The sequence below is a fragment of the Charadrius vociferus genome, unplaced genomic scaffold (genome assembly GCF_000708025.1).
Source record: "Charadrius vociferus isolate BGI_N301 unplaced genomic scaffold, ASM70802v2 scaffold1, whole genome shotgun sequence".
Taxonomy (NCBI): Eukaryota; Metazoa; Chordata; class Aves; order Charadriiformes; family Charadriidae; genus Charadrius; species Charadrius vociferus.
Window position 1 is genome coordinate 2,855,372 of NW_009647680.1, and position 24,100 is coordinate 2,879,471.

Genomic DNA, 24,100 nt, shown 5'->3' on the forward strand with positions numbered 1-24,100 from the left:
AAAGTGCTGACATTAAAAGCAAGAGGCTGTGAGACAGGTGGTTATTCCTGAAAACCTTTTTTTGTCGATTGTAGACACTGTAATCAGGCAAGTTCTGTTTTGTGGGCAAAATAAAAAGCCCTGAAATTCATCATTGTGCAATCTTCCATATTTTACTCTCATATTATTCTGTGTGTGTCTTCAGTGTCTTATGGGTACTTCTGAAAATTAGGAATGCACAGCATGCATTTCTACAGTAGAGTACTTTTTGCCTTTGAACAGGACTATGTGATTTTTTTTTTTTTTAATTTTGCAGAGCCTTTTGGATTTTTTTTCCAGGATGAAATGGTTACATTTATGCTAAATACATGCAAGCAAGTGATTTGCCACGAGGTTACTTTGTAAAGCAATTTAAAAGTATGGTGACATGACTTGCTTTATATTTTTCTTTTTTCTTTTCTCAGGACAAAACCTCACTGTTCTTTAGTGTGTAATTAAAAAACACAGCTGGCATCAACAGACTGCACGTATCACTGCCTATAATATCAGCTGGCATGCACTTAGTTGATTTTATCACATGACTGTAGGTAAAAGGGAACCCTAGTAAGTTTACAGAAGAGTAAAATTAGTTGGTATGTATTTCAGACATAAAATATGACTTTTAAAATGCTGTTACTGTGGCCAGCTCTTCTGTATTCTCCCAAAGAATGATTCTTTATACAGTAATTTCAAGGCTTCATTCTGCAGTCACGGAACTATTCAGAGTTTTGCCTGCACAATGACATGAGAGGAACTTGTTCTCTGAGTTGACACATAGGACCTTCCCAGCAGTCCCCAAGGACTAAAGCCCTCAGGGCTGAACACAAAAGTCTCTACAGTTAGTGAATGTGACAGTCCCACCTCTGTGACCAGGTCCAGCGCAACACACAGTGGGTCACGTTCTTTGTGGTTTCAACCTTCAATTCCAGTTGTTAAATTCAGAGTATCTGCCTTTTGACAATGTATTTAATGTGGTTCTTACCCCCACGTAAATTTACGCCACAAAAATATTTATAAAAATATGGATTTAAAAAATGTTTTTAGTCATTTTGTTTCTCACTACGGCTGCAGGTGTTACGTAACAAGACGATGAACAGGAATCAGTTATGTGTTCTACAACTGACATGCATAGCAGTCTCTTTGCATGCTTATTATAACTTGAGGCAAAATAATGATTTATTATTATATACCAGGTGTACAAGATCCAATTAAAACAGCAATATATCAACAGATGACTGAAAATAAATTGTCTTCCACATTTTCCATTAAATCTGCAAATGCCTTTAAATGCAACAAATTGTTCAGATTACCAAAACTGTGTTATACACATATTAAGAAATATATACAATCTTCCATAGATATTTATTCATTGGCAAATTCCCAGACCTGTGCAGTTCTTTAAAAATTGAATTGGGAAATAAAAGTAATCATTTTTATCTAAATGTGTTCTTAAAGGAAGTAGTGGAGAGACAGAAGTGCTTTTCTGGCCCTGAGAATGACCCAGGCAGAATTATATTATTCGGTCAATAATTTGCTGTGAAAACCTGATCTCACTGAAGTCAACAGTAATAGGACTGAATCTTTAATTTAAATTCTTCCTTGAGAGTGAAATTTTCTCTTGTGTGGAGAGACAGGATAAGGCTAATGCATTGCTTCAGTCTTGTTTAGACTTTACCACACCTCCCCTTCCCTCTTTACTGAAACAGAATTTACAAGTGGTCTTCACCCATCTATGTCAGGGTGACCTTTGTTCTAATCAGAGTTCTATTGTAAGAACAATTCTAGAGTACATTTATTCCTATTAATAAACAGAAAATACAACACTTTTTAATCAAGATAACATTAAATGCTTGAAAACACTACAACATTTCTGGAAACAGACTTTGTCCCTGAGGCCCTAGTTTTGCCTTCACTAGTTACCTTGTGCAGAACGCAGAGTCTGCCTGACTTTCTTCCTCCTTTTTCTTAAAGTGCCTATATCTGATATGCTGGTATAAATACTTTTCTATAACAGAAATAATAATATCCTCAAAGATGCATAAATCTGTACAGAGCTGATATGTTCTTCCTGACTATGCTTTCAAGTCATGTTATAACCATATCACCTACCTTGGGTTAGTTACATTTTAAATTGCATTAATAATATTTCCTCCTACTTTAAATTGAGGGAAAATGGATTGTGAATTATGATAAGAGAAGAGGAAAAATTAATTTAAGGCTTTTGATGTAGGCAGATGGATACATAACTGTATGGAAAAATAAAATATTACTACAGGCAGATGTTTCACTATGCAAGATCTGCATTTAGTCACCAAATTAATATAAATTATATGTATTTGATTGATTTCCAGGTAAATTTAAATTTCATTTATTTGGTTGATTTCCAGATTAACTCAAATGCAATGCTTTGTAGTAATACGATATAAAAACTTGCTTTAACAGGCATGAGTTATTGTCTGTACATCAGGACTCAATAAGTAACAGTACCTGACGCACTAAATAGCTCCATTGGCTTTGCAGACACCATGTGGAGCAGGATCCCATTCAGCAAATGTTGTGGTGGTAGAATCCATACCTAATAATTTACCACTGTTCCAAAAATTTTCCATAATTTGTGAGGAAGGGTCTAATTTTGGAACACCTCTTTCTCTGAATGTGTGCAGGTACTACGTTCAGCTCTGAGGTCCCCAGCATAAGATGTGGACCTGCTGAAGTGGGTCCAGAAGAGGGCCACGAAGATGATCAGAGGGCTGGAGCACCTCTCCTATGAGGAGAGGCTGAGAGAGTTGGGGTTGTTCAGCCTGGAGAAGGAAAGGCTTAGGGGAGGCCTTATAGCAGCTTTCCAGTATCTGAAGGGGGCCTACAAGAAAGCTGGAGAGGGATTTTTTACAAGGGCTTGTAGTGACAGGATGAGGGGGAATGGCTTCAAACTGGAGGAGGGGAGATTTAAATTAGATATTAGGAAGAAATTCTTTACAGTGAGGTTGGTGAGACACTGGGACGGGTTGCCCAGAGAAGCTGTGGATGCCCCATCCCAGGAGGTGTTCAAGGCCAGGTTGGATGGGGCTTTGAGCAACCTGGTCTAGTGGGAGGTGTCCCTGCCCATGGCAGGGGGGGTGGGCTAGATCATCTTTAAGGTCCATTCCAGCCCAAACCATTCTATGATTCTATGTTTCTATTCTGTTACACATGTGAGCTTCATTTAGGATAGTTGAGGAGATACCAGCACAAGGATTCTTAAAAGTGATCTTTGATTTTTCAAGTGCAGAGATAACCTGTAAAATGACTTCATAGAAGTTTCAAATATTCATCTCATGACTATGCAGAATGATAGCTGCTCACTTTTATGGCCAAACAAGTGGTTCCCATGTTTAGCTTTGTTTTATTGAGCTAAAACAGTAATGGGAATATGACCCAAATTCTGGGCTCTTTCTGACTCATGTCAGCAAGTGATAAACCAAGGTCAATCAATTTATTTCTAATATTAGTTAATCTACATTTAAGACAATGCATTTTGACTTTAAAGTCACAATTTTGAGTACTCACAAAAGTCAGAAAAAGCAGGATTGTCAATGAAGCGATCTTAATGTCCTTGATAATACCTTGTCTTAATGATCTGCAAGTTCCCCAGACTGTTGAAACTCCTTATTCACTCTGAGGCAAGTTTCACATGTAGACATACATGTATATTAATTTTGTGTTCAGTACCTTGGTGTGGAAGTCACGAAGAAAAACAATACATATCATAACTGTGTCAGACTTACAAAATTATGTTATGGAGCTTGCTTCGGCTAGTGGCGTTTGCATTTGGCAAGTGTTTGAACAGCATTTTTTTTTTTAAACCGATTTTCTTGAATTAAATATTTTTATAAGCCTGGAATGAGGCACAAGAAAATTTCAGTTTGAATGTGCATTGCTTGCGGAGTGAATGCTGATTGCTGTGGAATGCTGTTTATCCTGGCGGCTGAATCCCAGATAAGGGATTAGGGACAGTGTTTGCACATACAACTGTCTTGAAGATAATTTCAAAATGGTTTCAATCAGAGCAACAGCTATGCAGAGCCATTCCCACTAAAACCTGATCTCATAGACTGGTAACCACTGATGAGGTTCATTGAAATATGCGGTTCTCACAAAAGAGGACTCATTAATTAACGCAATGTGAGCTATTCAACTTTTGCTTGCATTATGCTTTTTAACCTGTTATGCTTTTTAGAACCTACGTATTAATGATTGCTATTTTTAGCTACAATATTTTTATTATCTACCACCAGGTTAAATTTCTCCCATCTCTTTCTTAGCCCTATTCACCAAGTTTTCAGCTTTCATCAGGCTGCTGCTCTATGAGTCTTAGGGTATTGAATTTCAGACATTATCAGAAATTATCAGAAGGACATGAAAGAAGCTAGAAGAATCATCACATTTGTTACTGTGCTGAATTTTACATAGACTTTTGGCAAGCAAATAAAACATTTAAAATACTGTGTTTCTTTGATGTTTTTCTATAAGTATAGCAACATAAGGGTGATGTTTAATACATCTTTATAGCTTCAGGAGCAGTATATTTGCTGTACAAATTAACATTACCACAGAAATATTTTTCATAATAGCCGGGTCAGGAAACCCAAAATGGAATGTAATAGCAACCTGAATTCCTCCTTTTCCTATTCAATACCTGACATGGGTTTACCAGACGCCTACCTCCTCTCCCCTGAACAACGCTACTAGAGTAATGTGCATTTCGGGTCTAATGACAAAATAACTTAATTGAATGTGTGCTTGCACACAGATCCCTAATCTGATTTAGAGATAACACAAACCACACTATTTGTGTACATTACTATGATGCTGTGGGGTATAACCCAGATCGTAATCTTATCTGCACAGTCACTGTTATAATGTTACCTGAAAAAGAATTCCAGTTTGAATTTGAGCTGAGTTTGAAAAGAAAATGAAAAATTATCCTATTATTTTATGAACTGTGCAAATATGAACTGTAGATACACTAAGTATGGGATTGAGATCACCTGTCTGCCTGAAATGTCTATATGAGCCACTTGACCTCTGTTACAGTCAATGAAGATACAGTCAGTGAGTTCTGTTGATCAGTTCCCCTGACCAATAAAGATGCCTGTTTCAAGATAAAATTAATAATTTCCTAGAGCTCCATTGGCTACAGTGGGAATTTAGAAAATAAACCATGTGCAAACACCTACACCGGAGTCATCCTAAATTAGGCAAGATAAATCCCCGTCTAGCTATCTAAAGTGAGAAGTTTGAATGAGTAATCAAAGCTCCTTCTAAAGTAAGGAAAGGAGACCAGCACTTCCACAAAGCAATTCATCTTGTCCTTGGATTTGTGTTTATCATCATAGATGGAAGGAAACATATCTCCACTATAGGGAACCTTGAAGGTTAGCTTAGACACCAACTGTGGATTTTGTTGAAGACTAGATGTAGACAAGTGAGGCAAGTATCTCAGCTACCATCATCATCAAACGGGCTTCATCTTTCGGTCTAGCGTCATTTGAGATGATCTAGGATATCTTGCCTGGTGTCCAGTTGCCACTCCAGACAATCACAGGTCATATGCCACGATTTCCAGCCTGTTGCAAATGTGTAAGATGTGCCAAAGTGGATCAAATGACATTGGATGTATATATTTAGGTAAATAAATGGAGCACAATGAAAATTCAATCCACTCTAAAGGATGAATATTGTGTAAGAAATGAACCATTTGTATTATATTATCTACCATAAAATCAACCACAACAGATGAACAGAGTAAATACACTGTATTCCCAATCTCAGTGTATGTAATCATGGAAAACCTGTGAGGAAAAGCTCTTATGTCAGTATTTGCTTTTACACAAATATTCTTCTCTCCAATTTACAAGTTTGATTCCAAGATACTACTACTGCCACCGGTACACGCACAGAAATGTGATGTTTGTCTTATGTGCGGAAAACAGAGTATCTGCTTCACCGTCTTTGTTCAGATTCAGGAGAGAAGAAAATATCACTCTGCAGCCTTGATGAGCTGCTGTGCCCATAGGCAAGGACCTTCACTACATCTTCTAAGAAATGAATCCTGATTTTGTATAAAGAATGCAAAACTCCTACTGAAGTAAAAAAAAATGCCTTATTCATATGTCTGGGAGCAGAATTCAGCTCTCAGAACTAAAACAGCTTGCACTGACTTGCTGCTGTAATTCTGAAATGCATTTTTGGTTGATATCTTGTATAAATCATGAATTGAGAGCAATGTGCTTTACCAAGAAGACAGTATTCCAGTCACAAAGTGCCATCCAAATGGAAAGACCCCCAGAGTAAGCAAGAAAGAAACGTTACAATTATATTCTTGGGTTTCTCCATAACAAACCCTGGCATTGACTATTACACATTCACAAGGTATCAGTTTTCATTTGGTCATTGTTGTTTAAAGCAGGAGAAGGCTTGCTCTTCTGAGCATCAGTTCCTCCTTTGGATGTCTCCTGGAAGAAAAGTCTTGGCATCCACAGTGACATTAAAATTCGTTTGTATTCATTACGAAAATTCTGGTTAAGAAGTCCGTATATTATTGCATTAAGGCAGCTGTTGAAATAGGCCATGAAGTAGCTTATAATGAATAACCATTCAGGAACTTTTGGTGCCATTTCCATAGGATCAATGGCTACAGCCAGTCCAATGAAGTTTAGAGGTGCCCAGCAAAAGGCAAAAATCACAAAAACCACAAACATGGTAAGAAAGTTTCTAAAGTCACTTGGCTTTAGTCTTGGCTTTGTTTCTGACTTGACTCGTCTTCTGACTTGAAGCACTAAAACCCAAATTCTAAGGTAGCAGAAGCTCACAATGGTGATAGGGACGATGAAGTGAATTACCACAACAGCTATCGTATAGTAGGAGCTCGCAGTCTGAACAAATGTGCATGAATAGATGCGTGGATCATACTTTAAAGACCCAACAAAAAAATTTGGCACAGTTGCAATTACTGTTAATACCCAGACTAAGGAGACATACAGCATAGTGTTCCAACAGCTGTACACTTTGTCGTAGGCAAAACTATGACATATATAGCAATATCGGTTTATTGCAATTGCAGTGATGTTGAAAATAGAGCCTATTACACTTAGTCCCATCACAAAGCCGCTCACTTTACAGTGCATTTCACCCAACGTCCATCCATTGTGGAAAATAGCTAAGAGCACCAGTGGGTATGGATACAAGGCCACCACCAGATCAGCAAAAGCTAGGCTCACCACAAACGCATTACCTGGGGAAAAAGAAAAATACATAGACATGAGTCTGAAAGCAAGCATAGTTGTGATCAAGAAGAAAATATGATATATTGTTTTGATGTCAGCAAGTGTCAGGTGTATAGGACCAATAGGTCTGTATGGGAAATAATTTTACAGTTCAGCTTAGAACACCACGGAAATATCTGCAGCAACATGATATTTCAAATCTGCTGGTGACTGAATTATACCCTCCTTTCTATTTTAATCTTTGTTAAACATAACCATCAACGAGCGATTACATAAACATGTGTTGAGTTTATTCAGTCTAGCTGACTCCATGGCTGGACCAGATAAGGTGAAAAAGAAAAAAAGTCTAAATTGTGCAAGGTAGACAAGCCGTTATGCCATTCCAACCTATGACTGGAGTACTAACAGGCTTGCCAGGTATCAAGGGGAAGGACATAGAAAGACTAGGTCTATAGGGATTAGAAGGATGTGGTGGTTTATGTATATTCTAAATTGCCATACAACAGTCTGTAGTATAGATATTTTCTGCATGAATGGCCTACCCCTACTGCAGTTATTTTCCCATCGGATTGACTAAGGAAGAGAGAATTGCCTTCACCATCCTCTGTAGAAAGACATATTTAATTATACATAGGAAAAATGCAGGAATGCAAGAGAAAGTATTCAAATTCATGGAAGGAGCCTTCAGATCCTTTTCTGCTGCTGACATTTAAAGAAATTTTAGTGATATGGTTGAGACTTATCTTCTCGATTTAAAGTGTCCTTTTCATGAGTTTCAAATTTCTGGACATTGCATCTAAGGATACTTTAATGAAATAGTGCGATAGCAAACTATATTCCTGAAAAATGAAATGAGAAATCATTCTGTAGGAACTTCCCAGGAGACAGAAAATAGAGGTACTAACTTTAGATTCTTGGCATTTAGGTAGCATAAAACACATTTCTGGTTTGCATACTCACTTTTTTGCTTATTGTCCTTCACAGTGTGAACAGATGTGCAAAAGACCCAAGTAGCTTTTAAAATTGTGCGGGGAACATAATTACTTTTTTAAAAGAGCAGTTAGATGCTCAGTTCTACAAATTCTGAGCTTTCTGGTCCTCATCAAGGAAAGTAGTTCTCCATTTAATTTTAAGTACAGAAATAATGCTGTGGATAAAGACATCATTAGCTGGGAGCCATAAAACCAAGAACCATGAAGGATTGAACTCCCCAAAAAATGGTAGAATTTCACCTTTATACAGTTCCAGCTGCAATGAATAAGGACAGTTAGCAATGAACTAGCCAAAAACATAATACACCACTTTACAACAGAAAAGAAAAATGGTGCAATATCTATAAAGGCCTCAAGCAATTTGTCACTTTTATGGCTGTTTACAGGGTTGAGTGTTCGTGCTGTGCACTGCAAAGTAAGGTCCAGCGTTTTTTTCTTTCTCTGTAGCTGTGGAATGAAGTTTAGTATTATATTACTGCAATGAATAATCTACAAAAGTAGAGAGACACTTTTCTTATTCACAAAAATTAAATAATCAATGTTTTAAGAAATCAGAGCTCTTCAAGAAAGTAAATGCTCCTTGATACACCCAAGACACAGCATTTGGAGTGGCTGTAATTACGTTGTAATATAACCAAAGAGGTAATTTTTTGCCTCTTTTTTTTTTCTATTTTTATAACAAAATAGAAACCATAGAATGCTCATCTACTTGGAATTATTATAACTATTTCCATAGTTTACCTGATGGACTTTACTCCTAGATTTCAGTTTTATCAGACAACATTATATTCATTCATAAGAAACACATATGCTCACTGGAATGGAAAGATCCTTTAATTACAAGGAGTAGCTACTAAAAGCTAAATATCTAGCCAGGGACTCAAAAAGATACAGATCTGTGCTGTTTTAAACATTGATAATTGGGTGCATAAAAAAGAAAGTAAGTTCCAATACTGACTTTGGGTACAACAGAACTAGATCGATATTTCATGAAGCATTTTTGCATATTGGTTTTGTTGCCGCAGATAAAAGGAGAAAGGGAGCATTCAGACCCTCTTGTAAACTTGATAGAACTTGATATTGTAGGAATTTAATCACAGAACAAACTTTTTGGAAAGGTCAGGACTTTTAAGGGCTAAGCATTTGCCTTCTGAAAAGACAATTGACTTCTAACATCTCTGCTAAAACCAGAAGCAATTGCAATCACCAATCATTTTTTAAGGGTTTTGCTTCTTTCTTTGGTTTCAAACTGGTTAAAATGATTAATTATATATCATGGCATTTTATGTTTTATTGGATGGTGTTTTGGTTGTTCCACATTCGTTTAACAAGTTGTTGTACATTGCATACAGACCCTTTTAGCTCTGCTTGCCCCTGGCTGCAGTCGTGTTCATCCTTGTGTACTCCTATGCATCCATTACTCTTTTCTTTAGCATACAAAAACTTAGCTTCAAGACAGGAAAATTGTTTCTTTGCAGCCTATTGTGCAGACTGTTGCATTTTTCTCTGCCCCCTCCTCTCCTACTGTTGAACTTGGGTTGCTGCGTAGCAACAAATGTAAGGAGTAGGGACAGGCAAGGCAGAAAAAGAGTGAATATGACTATAACGTACTGGCAGATTTTTTTAAATACCAAGGATTGATGACTCAGGATAGTTATTTTTTCTTCCATTTCCATAACCTAACCTTACGGGAAAATTCAGAGTTTCTCTTGCAGACTTCTTACTTCATTACGTCTTCAGTGGGAATGTGAGTGGGAAAGCTCTTTGTTTGGGCTTAAGGCTTAAAAACCTCTCTAATAACCAGTACTGTTTATAATTAAATAGCCTTTTATACTGGGTGAGAATGATAAGAACTAGAGTTTTTCTGTGATATCACTCTGACAGCTACCAGTAGGTATTTAACTGTACTAAAGGAAAAGGAGCAAGACCGTAACTTTAATGAAGTAAATAAGAGTCCTATCATTCTATAAAATAAAGCCAATCGCTCCTCTGCAGGGTTCACAGTAATGGACAGTCTCCAGAAGAAGTTAGACTGACAGACTGTCTGTCCATACACACGAGGCATTTCTCTAGTGCTAGCTCACTCTTCAGACCCCTTTTTTGTTCCTCTGCCAGACTCCTGCAGCCCCTGTACCCAAACTTAAAAAAGAGAGTTCTGGAAGGCTTCTAATAGACCGAATATGTGCTCAGTTTCTAGACAGCCTTATAGTCAAAGACACAAGATATCACTTCATTTACTTTTCAGTTACTTTTATATAAACACTAAGCATGCAAAATGCTTTTTTGCTCTAGTTTTTAAAATGTTCACAATATACATGAGGTGAGTCTAATCTTGTAGTTCTTCCCTGTAAGGCACTAAAGAAAAACAAAAAGAGTTGTACAGCCTCAATCATAATTCTAAATTTCTGCAAGTGATATGCTACTTGCATACAAAATTCTTCCTTAGCTGTGACATGACCTTTCTCTAATAAAGGTAACCTTGATCCTGATACTAAGCTTGGTATGAAAGTTGCTGGTGGCTTATAATTTTTGTTTCTGACTACCAGCAATTTGTGGAAACAAAATGTTATTTTTATAATTTTAATCTCAAATGCCTTTAATTATATTATGTTATGTTATATTGCTGTAAATTATCTGCCTTTTAGACCTCAATAATGACTTCTTAAGTTTATGGGAGAATTACTATAGACTTAAAGGAGGCATTAATCAGATACAAGAAAATAAAGACCTCTCATTAACAAGAATGTGAAATACTGAAAGCATTTGGTCCATATAACAAGAGCAACAGCAATGACAAAAATTAAGCACTTGAATTATATTTGGATGTAGAAGAAAAAAAAAAATCAAAGCTTAAACCCCTTTCATAGTTCCTACAACTTTTAGAAGAGCAGACCTTACCTTCAGACAAAAAGAAATAGCAGTGTATTAACCCCAAGGCATGTTAAGCTACTACAGCAAGTGGCTTATTGGATCTATTGTTTGAGTCTAGACCAACATGGAGATTGAAGAGGCATATATAACAGCTTGAAGAAAGCAATCAGTCCTTCAGTCAAGAAGACTGGCCCTCTTTAATCTCCTCTTGTCTATAATTAGTAATAGAAACTATGCAGCTCTGATGAAGTATTATCTTGAACTTTATTGTGCAACGTCACCTTTTGAGAACCAGGCTTAAATACAATTTCCATGCTTCAGACCCTACTGAATCCTCATTAAAGTGAGTCTCAGGGTCTGGACCAGATAAAACAGCAGCATTGACTTCACGTGTCTGTCTCCACTCCTGGTTGTATAAGAATAGCTCTGAGACTGAAACTAAGGACCCATCTGCTCAGCCAAACAAACCGTTTTAAGCAGCACATTATTCTAAGTGTCAGCCTGAGTGCAAATCTGAGCAAGGCACGTGTGGTTTTCCAGCTCAGAGTTCAGGATTTTGGCAAAACAGATGATTACTGTGATGGAACTGTATAGCTGGTCCCACTCCTGGAGCTTCTTCATTATCTGTATGTCCATGTACACACGGATACTCACTATTTCTTCAGGTGATTGTCTTTCCCAAAATTTCAGTTAGTTTATGGCATACTTTATGAAAGAATTGCATAAGATAGAAGGTTATGCTTTCAGAGCCAGGACTTCTCATAAACTTCTTTTAAATGGAATCCCTGGTTATTGCTGGTTCTTGATGCTGCCACTGACACCTACCTTTTCTGACCCATCATATTTTCCACTGGGCTTCAGTTCATTTCAGGCTTGGTTGTAGAGGGTTCTTCTTAAGGTTTGCCCTTTAATGTGGGAAGAAAAACATGACTCTGGAGGGACTGAAGAACTGGCACCAGGTAGGCAGGCAAAACTAAGGACTGGGTATGTTTTTGTTTCTCTTTCTGGAGTGGCTCAGTGTATTTGGCTCAAATGGTATGCAGGGAGATGTTAGCTGCTCCTGGAGAAAGGCCGATGCTTCATACTTCCTCACTACTAATTTTTGTCTCTAGTTTTGGCTTCTTTGATTAGTAATTTTTTAGACTATTTAAGCTCTTGTAGTTCTTGATTTTTTTGTTTAAATAGGTCACTTGTAAATCTGTTTAAAATCACCTGTGTCAACTCTTTTTTTTTCCCACAATCCACCAGAAAAAATAAAACGTACTGGCCTAATTCATAGGTAACTCACCTCATTTCGGCAGGAATGAAGCCACCAGAAGTGGACAACCAGCAGCATGTGAAGCAGAGAATTAAGTCTTTCACACACTGACATTTGAATTCCCTGTGACACTACAGGCCGATACTTAGGGTAATCTTTGATTTACCAAGACATATTAATTTACTATAATGTTCAATGGTGTGTTACTAACAGAAGGTTTAACATAATGCTCCAAACAAGCGCCAGACGGGTTTTTGTTTACTTTGAATATGACAGTTTAAGAGTGGTGACATGCTGCTTTTAGTTATGTTTCATGATTTCAGATATTAGTGGGATATACTGCAGACATTGATGTAATGGAAAGGGACAAGCAATATATTTTCACTAGAACTGCAGTATTTTCAAGACTATAGCAAAAAATACAACATAGACAATAAGTCAAGGCTGGTCTTTGATCTGTGGAACATTGAGATTATTTCTTTTTAGAAAATGTAAGTTCTATGAAACTGTTTGAAATATTTGGTGAGTATAATTATCCTGTGATATGTATAAGGAAAATTCTCTACTGTCACTGGGAGTACTATAAGCAGAGCAGAAGGGGAATATTTACTTAAAGGCTTTGTTCAGAAGAAATCCAGGCCTAGACACCCTGAAAGTTAGACACCTGTGTTTTCGCAGAAAATACCGGAATCCAAATCTAAACAGGGTTCAAACCTTAGTCATGAACTTTCTGGATGAAAACACTACGCTACTATGTAGATGAGAAGAGCAACTTTTCGTTTTAAGATGAAATAATACGAACACCCCACTGCGGGAGAATTAATTTGGTGGAGAACGCTCTGTACAGCCCTTTTTCAAGTTGTGCTGCAATGCGTAGAATGCAGGATTCACAGGAACAAGAGCTCAGCGTGTAAAAAGGAGCTTGAGATTGTGGCTTAGTGACTTGCAGACTGCTGGGCTGGGACAGACTTGTGTTCTTGGCCTGCAACTATGAGCTGGTGCTGGAAGTTACATTTGCAGGAGCTGAATTTTGGGCTCGTAAGCCATAGCGCTCAGGTGTCAATACAGTCTTGCTGAAAAGAGGCACCTGGGTTACACTGTTATGAATATGTTTTTGAGATCATGATTTTGGCATGCTTGGCAGCTAGGTAGGAATATAACCCAGTGAGCAAAGCCTCTGCTTTTCCTGTGTGCTCAGGCTTCTCCCTGTATTTAAATATGGGAGCACCGTTGCTGAGAGTTTGCTGCCATGAGTTTCATAACAGACTGCAGGTGCACAAAAATATTTTTCGTGCTGTGCTGTTAAAAACTTAGTAAAGGTTTGAGATTTTTAATCCCTAGGTGTAGAATTTTGTTTGCCTCTGGCTTGCTCTGGTGCGAGTAGGGACAGTGGTGACTCTCTATTGCCACCTAGTGCACCAGCCACAACAGAGACAATGCATCGCACCGTCTGATGGCAAAAGCAAGCGGTTGGTTCTTCCAGGGCCAAAGTCTGATGGCGAATCACACAGTACATTTATAGGGTTATACAGACTTTTCTGGGTTTCTGAGATTGCAGGAACATTCCCGGTATTGGGTGTTTTCAGAGGGAAAAGGGGAAGCAGAAGAAGCAAGACAGGCTCTTCTAAAGAATTCACTATCACCTGGTGGTCAGGACACTTCCATAGAAGAGCCTTTCTTTGAAAAAGGACTTGAGCCTATGTCTCCCATAGTCCCAAGAGAGTGCCCTACTCACCAGCCCTGCTGCTCTTCTGGGGTTAGCCTGCTTATCTCTTTCTAGGTCATGTTCAAGAATTTCACCCTAGAACCAGAACACACAGGTTATCACTTATATTGTAGAGTGCTCTTCATCAGTATGTTTCAAAGTGGAAAAAAAAATAAAAAATCCTTCTCATGATTTAACCAGTGGGAAAACGAGATAGACAGGTGCAGGGACTCTTCCGAGACACAGATTAGGAAGAACACTCTAGGTTCATGAGCCTCTTCTCTCTTAGATAATACTACCTCTATTAGGCACACTGGAAAAAATGACAGGGCCTGTCCAGCTCAACGCTCCAAAATGACACCATAGTGACATGCTGGTAGTGAAGGATGGAGCCAATAGAGGAGCTCGAGCTATTAAGCAAAGCTAGTCAAATTCAAAGCAAACAAAAGGGGATGGTTGCTGAGACAGGTAGTAAACCTGTGGAACTCCTTAACAGATCTTGCAGGTGCAAAAAGTTTACCCGTATTCAAGGGAAGGCTGGAAAAGTGCTTGAAAGAGACAGTTGAAGGTTAATAAACAGACACCACATCCCAGGTTCAGGAAATCTGCTGAGCTGGAAGGAATCACAAGTTGAGAGAATACAGGAGAAGTATCATACAGGGTTGCTCTGTTCTCTTTTCTTTTCCTGAATGCTTACATCTACAATTAAAGACAGACTATGAGGCTAGCTATGTATGAGGCTGTCAGTCTCATACAACTCTCCGATACATCTGCTTTGATGATGTGTCTACATGATACATCATATCTCTCCGATACAACTGCTTTTATGATGAGGACAGCAGGTTTCAATGACACCATTTGAAGCACAGCTCCTTCACGGGCTCCCCTGTTGTGGTGGAGTGGCATGGCATTCTCATTTCAGTCCTTGCCAGCCACTCCTCTACTCAACCAGCCCAGTTTTGTTGGCAAAATATTTGAAGAGGCAATAACCTTGTTCTGGATGTCTAAGCACCTGCAACTGAGCTGCATTTTGCAGCAGGCTCCTTTATAGCAATGCCCTCACACTGAAGTCAGGATCTTGCCTTCAGGGTGATCTAGGACAGCCCCTGTTGTTGCTGAGAAAATGTCTCTATCTGGGGTACTGTTGCTTGTCATGCAAGGAATGAAGCCAAGAGATTTACTCTGAGTGCTCACCACCATGGGCGCCACTGACAGCCCTGCTTCAAAACCTCCAGTTGCTGAGCACAATCACTGACTAACAACAAAAAAACAGGCTGTTTTTTCACAAATTCATGAAAGAAGTTGTGTTTCCTGTATCTGTCAGTACATATCAGCTTAATTTTCTTCACTTGAAGTAATCACAGCTGTTGATTGCTTCAACCAATGAAGAATAGGAAACCTACAGGAACAACCGCAAGTATGAAAACTCATTTACTGCTGACAAAGGGGCTAATATGAAAAGCCGTAAAACACAACAGGTGCAATCTAGTCAGATCCTATAAATAGCTAGGCAACCTATTACTGTTAATAACATTCTTTTTCAGTCTCCCAACACTGTATTGCATTACATAGAAAAAAAAAGTGAAATATGTAGCATTTTGTAGGATGTTATTTTGTTTAAAAAAAAAAAAAAAAGAAAAACTGAAATTTGGTTCGGATCAACTATAAAAGGCTAGAGTGTGGAAGCAAACAAAGTAAGGACATTTCACTGCTACAAATTCTGTACAAAATTTATTTTTGTCCTGGGAGATATTAATTCATACTGTGTGAAAGGCTAGCTCATCTTCTATTACCTTCACTATTACCTTCTATTACCTTCATCTTTGCTACTGTCTTTAGCCTGAATTTGTGTCAAAGGAAATTATGTTGGATTTTTTTTCTCTCTTACAGGAACAAAACATTGTTCAGGTCCTTAGAATAACTTATCTTCCAACTTCTTTTAGAAAGGAGGACAGGAAATTAAAGAATGAAAATAATTTTGTGCAAACAAAACCCATATTTTGTTTTGTTAAGCTGGTTGGTTTGTGAGTGGTTTTTTTAATATTCACTAGCAGATTAGTTGAATTAAAAGCAAAACAAAACTAAACAAAAACTAAACAAACAAACCCCAGAACATAAAATAATTCTATTTTTAAATATAAGGCACAAGATATTACAGAAGATATTAAAAATATCCAGCAGATGTATCAAGTGAATAAAATTGGGACTATTTCAGACTATGGGACATGCTCAGCACCAGTTAGCCATGAGATTTGGTTACCTATGATAAGGTGTCTCTTGGAGCTTTGCCTTGTAGACCTGTTTAAACAGAAGAGAGCATTTTCATGAGTGTAAGTGTTGGGATCTCCTCTTATGGAAATGAAGACATGCAAGTGGTAGTTTCCACAGTGATTTACTGAACTGCTCTGTGGGCGTCCAGATGAAGGACTCGCAGCACGTGACAGTTACCCAACCAGAAAAAAGTAGAAAAATACATGCAAAGCATGTACATGCAAACTAGTTACAGCTGCAAAAAGAAATCAAATCTAAGCCCATAATTGCTACTATGTACTTCTAGGGATTCCTTTGCTCAACTAGCAGACACAGTGGGGCATCCTAAGACAGTCTGGGAATTCTATAAAATGGGATCTGATACACTGCAATAAATATAGTATATGGGAACATCTAATATGGGGAACACTTAGGTTGACAAGTTGCCGATGCTTCTAATGTTCTCTGGAGTCCCTTCATTATGATCTTGTTTTCCCTTCTCTTGTTTCCTATTTTGCCAAGGAAGAAAATAGATGATACTTGATGAAAATGGCTGTTATAAGCTTTCAGTGAGGAAAAGTCTTACCCTTTTTGTTCTGAGCTTTTGGAAGGCCTCATCACTGTACATGCACAGGAAGATGAATGTCTTCAGAAACTGCTGTCAATCTGTGCCATCTGCTTCTTTTGGAAACAAGGTCTTAAAGCAAAGTACACTGACATGACTCATAATGATGCTTATAGGTTTGTAAACAGCATGTAAACAGATGAGTAAATAAAATCCTTTTACAGAAAATGATTGTGTACTCTCTTCTAAAGTATTGACTGGTTTGTGTTTCAACTCAATACAAAGTGTGTGTAATGATCATTTCCCGAATTAAGGTCTTTTCTGAGAGCCAGTGAAAGCCTTGCAAAATGACTAGACAAAAACTCTGTCCAGGCTGGGCCTGTGAGTCATGATATTGGTGAGACAGTTAAATGAAGGGTGATAGGCATAGGCATATAACCACAGAATCATTTCTGTTGGAATGGATCTCTGGAGATCATCTAGTCCAATCCTCCTGTTCAAAGAGGGGTCAACTACAGCAGGTTGTTCAGGGGCAAGTCTAGTCAGGTTTTGCCTATCTCCAACCATGGAGACTCAACAACCTTTCTGGGTGACCTGTTCTAGTAAGGAATGGATAGTTATACAGGATATTTACTGTTTTCACTGGGGAATAGGGGGAAGATGCTGTTGATTTTGCACCAGATGAAAGCTCTACTTGATTTACTAAATAGCAGAAGGCATCTAAGATCATACCTGCTGCTATGTAGGTAGAGAAAAGACGTGGTCATTAACAACAAGCTAAAGTTGCTTGGTCAGAAGTACAGATTAGAGTAGGTGGGGCTTTGGTTTGGTCACACTTCTGTCTTCAGAATCCTTGTGGCAGCAGAATCTGAACTGTCTCTGACTGGACATAATGATCTGAGCCAAACAGAGAATCTGGACCAACAAACGTTTACAGACCTGGGGGGCGGGGGGGTAGAGTGTGGTGAGGGTCGCACAGAAAGAAGGAAGAGGCACCAGATCCCAGCAACAATAGTTTTGGAAACCAATTCCCACTGGCTTTAGCAAGCCTAGAATTTCCCTCCTTATCACAGAATCACAGAATGGTCAGGGTTGGAAGGGACTTCTGGAGATCATCTAGTCCCACCCCCCCGCCAGAGCAGGGTCACCTACAACAGGTTGCACAGGACAGCGTCCAGGCGGGTTTTGAATGTCTCCAGAGTGGGAGACTCCACAACCTCTCTGGGCAGCCTGTGCCAGTGCTCCACTACCTTCAAAGTAAAGAAGTTCCTCCTCATGTTAAGATGGAACTTCCTATATTCAAGTTACCTAGATATTCAAATACTAGGTTCAGCTTACCCAGGCTACAGAATGCAGAATCCTTTTTCGCATGCTACATTGACGATCTCTGAGCACTATTAACTGCAAGTAGCCATTCAGACTCATTCTCTGTGACAGTCCTAGCTGGAACCCAAGTGAGCGACCTGCTGACCTGTGGTCCAGAAACAGCAGTGAGTGACTTTGTGTGAAGTACCGAGTCACACCTATGGTGTTACTGGGTGAATACACCTACAAACTGGGACAGACCAATGTCATTTTTATTAAATCAGGGTCAAATGGAAATCACTTTTGTGTATATATCACATGAGAATCTTGTGTTTGATCGTCATGCACTTCACTATTTTGTTTGCTCTCCATAAGCAGACTAGATAATTTTGCTTCATATTTAACCAAGAAGTTGACTGTTTAGCAAGCTTTACAATCTTTATGATCCCAGCCTACCAAGTGTTTCATATGAATGACTAAAGAGGATCACATTGTTTTGAGATTATCTAAGTAAAGGCATAACTACAGGATCTCAAATTAGTTATTTTTTGCTCAACTTTGAAGCAACAAATGTCCAGTGCTGAAATTAGATTCTGGATTCCTTAGTTAATGTTTCATACCTAGGACCATAATCATAGGTAAAATTAGACTATTTTACCTTGATAACCAGTAGATCATATTTTCTAGGCAAATCACTATGGTTAAACCATCTTTTTACAAGTCCTGCTTCAGCATCTGATTAACATATTACAGATTTTTCTTTTAATGACTGCAAAAGAAAGCATAAAAAAAGAAAGGAAAATATTGCTTAACATCAAAACTGATTCAGAAAGCAATCTGTTGTTCATGGGCTCTAACCTCACCTGTGAATCTAGTAACGAGTATTTTTGCTGTCACTTGAGAGGTTTCACAGGTAGACTTTGTGTCCTTGAGTATAACTGCTCTGAATTTCCACAGCTCAGCAATCACTTTCTACCACTGTATTTTATGCCAGTAAAATACCTGGAATATGCCAGTATACTACCTAACTTTTGGTAGGTGTCTCTTTGAATTTTAAGTTTTGTTTCTATCATGACCTCTAATGTAACAAGACAAAGGCATATAAGTATACCAGTTCACTGTTAATCAAATAATTGTTGCATTAGCTCAGTATTAGGCCTTTCCATTCAACAGAAAATTCTTTAAGTATAGCATTTTCTGTCAGGTGACTGTGTTGATGTAGTTAAAAATGTGAGGTGTGCTGCTTTGTTTTCTTTTTTGGAAAATTATTGTTGTGTTTCAGTTAAGGATTGAACCTACTGATGCAAAAGATTCATCAGAGTTTACCTCCCAGATGCTTTCAGTATCACTGCATACTGCAAACACAGAGCTCTGCCAACACAAGCTATTCTCCTCCTGTTATTTATCAAAGGGCTATCCCTTGTTTAACAGATAAAATGACATGCAACCCAAGGCACTAGTACTACTGCAAACATAATTCCAGCTTCACTTTCTATTCCTGTTTGGTCTTTTCCAAACTGGAGCAATAAAGGAATGGAAAAATAGTGGCAGTAAGCAATAAAAGACCACATTAAAGGAACAGGAAATTTACCACCTTTAAACATATATGCACTGAAAAAAAAAAAAAAAAGCAAGCTTTTCTGAAATCAGGGATGTCAGAAGACAGGACGAATCAAAGCCTAACTATGTGTCTGTAAGCCAGTTCTGTTAACAGAGGTCTGACAATTACCTCAAATGAAAATCTTTCCACCAGTACTTAGGCTAAAATACAAGTTTTTTTACAGCAAACTATTGTGTCACGCTGGAGCTTTATAGAACTACCAAATCACAGACTCTTTTAGGTTGGAAGGGACCTCTTGAGATCATGTAGTCTAGCGTGCCCTGTTCAAGCAGGGTCAGTGAGAGCAGATTGCCCAGGACTGTGTCCAGTTGGGTTTTCAGTATCTCCCCAGATGGAGACTCCACAACCTCACTGGGCAACCTGTTCCAATGTTTAACTACCCTCACAGTGAAGTATTTTTCTTGTGTTCAGATGCAATTTCATGTTTTTTTATTTGTACCCATTGCCTCTTGTCCTCTCATGGGGCACTACTTAGAATCTGTCTGCCTTTTCTTCATTCTCTTCCACGAGGTATCTATACATACCTTTAAGATCCTCCAGAGCTTTCTCTTCTCCACACTGAACTGTCACAACTTTCTCAGTCCACCCTCAAATGCAAGATGCTCGAGGCCCCTAATCACCTTAGTGGCCCTGCACTGGACTTCACTCCAGTAAGTCCATATTTTTCTTGCACTGAGGAGCCCAGAACTGGACACAGCACTCCAGGTGTGGCCTTATCAGTGCTGAGGGGAAGGATCACCTTTTTCGGCTTGCTGGCAATGCTCTGATGCAGCCCAGGAGGCTGTTAGCCTTCTTTGCTGCAAGGGTGTATTGCTGGTTCATGATCAGCTTGTTGTCCACCAGGATCCCCAGGTCCTTTTCTGCCAAGCTGCTTTCCAGCTGGGTGTCCCCCAGCATACATTATTGCATGGAGTTGTCTCTCCCCAGGTACAGGATTTCACATTTCCCTTTGTTGAGGGAAACTTCCTGAAATCATGAAGCTTCATGTCAGCCCATTTCTCCAGCCTGTCCTGGTCCCTCTGAATGGCAGCGTGACCTTCTGGTGTATCAACCACTCCTCTCATTTTTGTGTTGTCTGTGAACTTGCTGAGGGTACACTCTGCCGCATCATCCAGGTCATAAATGAAGAAGTTAAACAGTATTGGTCGCGGCATTGACCTCTGAGGCACACCACTTGCCCTCCTACTGGACTTTGTGCCACTGATCACAACTCCCCAGGCCCAGCCATTGAACCAGTTTTCAATCTACCTCACGTCCACTTATCTAACCCTTACTTTGTCAGCTAGTCTATGAGGATGCTATGGGAGACAGTGTCAAAAGCTTTACTGAAATCAAGGTAAACAACATTCAATGCTCTCCTCTCATCCACCAAGCTAATCATGCCATTGTAAAGGCTATTGGCTCAGTTAAGCATGATTTTCCATTTGTAAATCCATGCTGATTACTACCAATCACCTTCTTGTCTTTCATGTTTTTGGAAAAGGTTTCCAGGATTAGTTACTCCATCAAATATTCATTACCTTGTTAATGAATCAGAAGTGGTACCTTCTTATAGCATCCTGCAATTTTATTGACTGCTTGTCTTCCAACCATTAATTAAGTCAAACTTTGCTTAGGTTATGATATAATTAATCTAAAAGCAATAGCTGAGAATAAGACACTAATTGGAAACATGTCACATATTCTCATAGGCTGAGGCTACCCACAGGCTTGTAATCCTGTCTTGGAAATAAATTATACATGAAATTTCTGGAAGTGTTGTGGAAGGCATTTCAACTCTTCAAATAAGTTCTTTTGGCCTCAGTGGTACTGGCAGTTTTTAAGGGTAAAAGAAGGAATACGTAGCTGTACCTCTTACGGTTTCCAAAGTACTTATCCCTCAGTCCTTTGCAGATTATATTTGTTTACATTTCATTAAGTACTGGGCATTTGGAAGAATATAGAATTTTACTCCTGAGAGAATGCATGATCAGCTTTGGTGGAGCTTTGAATAGTGTAGTTAGCTAGTTTAGTGTAGTTACCTGGTTAGTTACCTGGTTTAGTGTAGCTACCAGAGAAGTTACCAGTTTTATCTGGTAGTTAGTTACATTTTAATAGTGTAGTTAGCTGATTCCTATACGAAAGCTTCGGGAAAGGTCATCTTTCTGCTTCAGAAGTATTCCTTGTGTAAAGCGATTCACATCTGCTTTTTGTGAATTTTAACTCTGTAGATAATGGAATTAAGCAAATCTGCACATAGCTGTAAAGCGGGGGCATTTCTGAACAGCTCGATGCCCAATAAGTTCCTTGGCTCGTGAGCACCTTGGGAAATTTGTTATTTTCATTTCGTGCATATGTAGAAGTAATGGTGTGCTGACTCCTTCTGCATATGTCTGTATTCAGAACACTGGGTAACACCCGCCATTCTCAGCAGCTCTTGGATACATGAAGGATGCAGTCCTTAAGTCTGAACTCAGAATTGTTAACAGCCTCAATGAATGAGGCCAGAATACCCTCAGCAATGAGTGGCTTCTCTTCAGACAAGTGCAGTAGCAGGTACTGTGGAATTTACTATATCAGAAGGGGTTTGCTGAGGTGCTTTTAAGAAAATAGTGGAATTAACTTTTACCTGAGAGGCTAAAAATGATGACCTTCTATTTTTAGAGGACAACACGGAAAAAAGTACAAAGGGGTGTTAAAGTTGCATGCTGTCTTGAATTTGCAGATCAAAAGGTTTGCCTGCGTGAAGATGGAAATTCCAGCTAAGGTGTTGTGTGAAACTTTTCCTCTGTAACAAAGACCCTGTGCATTCCAGCAGTAACAGCTGATTTCAAACGAGTTGGCTGGAATGCTCAGTCTCTTGAATATGGATTCCCAAGAGTCTTAAGAACCATAAGTTGTAGTTCACAGAAAGGAGGCATGGGGTAGCTCCCAGTGGCACATAGCGACTACGCCACCTGCGTGTCTTTACTTGTCTTGAAGCGAAGCAGCATGTTTTAATATAACATCCTTTTACTTGTCAGTAGAAAGGCTGAACAGAGTTGTCTGCTTCTAGGAACATCTTTAAAAAGACTAAAATGCTGATGAACTCCACGGGCAGAATCTGCGCAGCATGAGTAGCTTGAATAGATACTTTTTTAGAAAAAAAAAAAAAGATATGCAGATAATATTAAGTAGATTATTTTTACTTGAATGAAAGGTAGGAAATAAAAATACCTAGATTGATTAGATTACACATATTCATAGGTGACAGTCATCTGACATAAGGTCCCTTTCCCTATTTGATCACAAATGAAATGCTGTGTATACTGAGGTAATTGAAAAAATTGCCCTGCCTTTAGAATGAGAGGACATGGAAGATTTCAGGCAGGATTTAAGCAAATCTTAGAGACATGAGGATACCATCTATAGGTCCCTGCCTTTTTTGCAGTGATATATTTTACAATTTGATGCTAGCTCTGAACTTATAATTAGTTAAGATAATTATATTTACAAGGCTGATGTATTAAGCAGATATTTTTTTCTTAGTCACACTGCTAGCTCCAGTGGCTCTATGTGATATTTTTTGACAACAATAGTTGTCCTCGTTGTGTAAATATGCAATCTAAAACAACAGATGAACAGATGTTGTTCTATAGTAGAAAGATGACAAGGTTTGTGGAAGTGTAATGTAATATTATTATAATCTTCATACGGGTATTTAAACACTGAAAATGAGCCAAGTCCATAAAAAAAATAGTAACTTTACTGTTACTATAATAGCAGCTGAAAAAAATAGTAACTTTATGAGAAGGGTCATGGTTTTTCTTCAGACATAATTTAAGTAGTATTTGTTAAACAGTGTAATAAAAGATCCCTATAATTAATACATAATTAGAAAAGAATCCAGGCAATCAAGATGCTAGTCATTTAATGAATGTGTTTAGGGTGTTGTTATCTGTTATCATGTCAAGACGTGACTGTCCCATACACAGCTGAAATGTCAAGAAAATGTTGACTCTCTGATATAGCTCAGTCCTTATCAGCATTGAGACCAAAAGTAAACCAGAAAATTCCAAAGCAGCTACTGTTGTTAAGGAGGACAATGGAGTTGCACCCACAGTGCTTTAGACATATCTCTATTAGCTTTTGCTATCAGGAAATCTGTTTCATGCCCATATCAAGCGTGAGTTTAAAAACTGCTCAGATTGATTCTTAGGAAGATGAGAAGATGAGAATTACCACAGTATTTCTTCGTTTCTGTGAAGGAAAAAAAATGTTTTGATTTAGCA

General features: G+C 38.5%; 1 protein-coding gene across 1 annotated transcript in view; it reads right to left on the reverse strand.

Moving 5' to 3' along the window:
- Positions 1-6,285: 6,285 nt before the first annotated feature.
- MTNR1B (melatonin receptor 1B) overlaps positions 6,286-24,100 on the reverse strand; it is a 29,337-nt gene continuing 11,522 nt past the window's right edge. Inside the window, exon 2 of the mRNA XM_009881182.1 lies at positions 6,286-7,291. Coding sequence (XP_009879484.1) covers positions 6,423-7,291 — 869 coding nt within the window. The 3' untranslated portion in view covers positions 6,286-6,422. The remainder of the gene's footprint in view (positions 7,292-24,100) is intronic.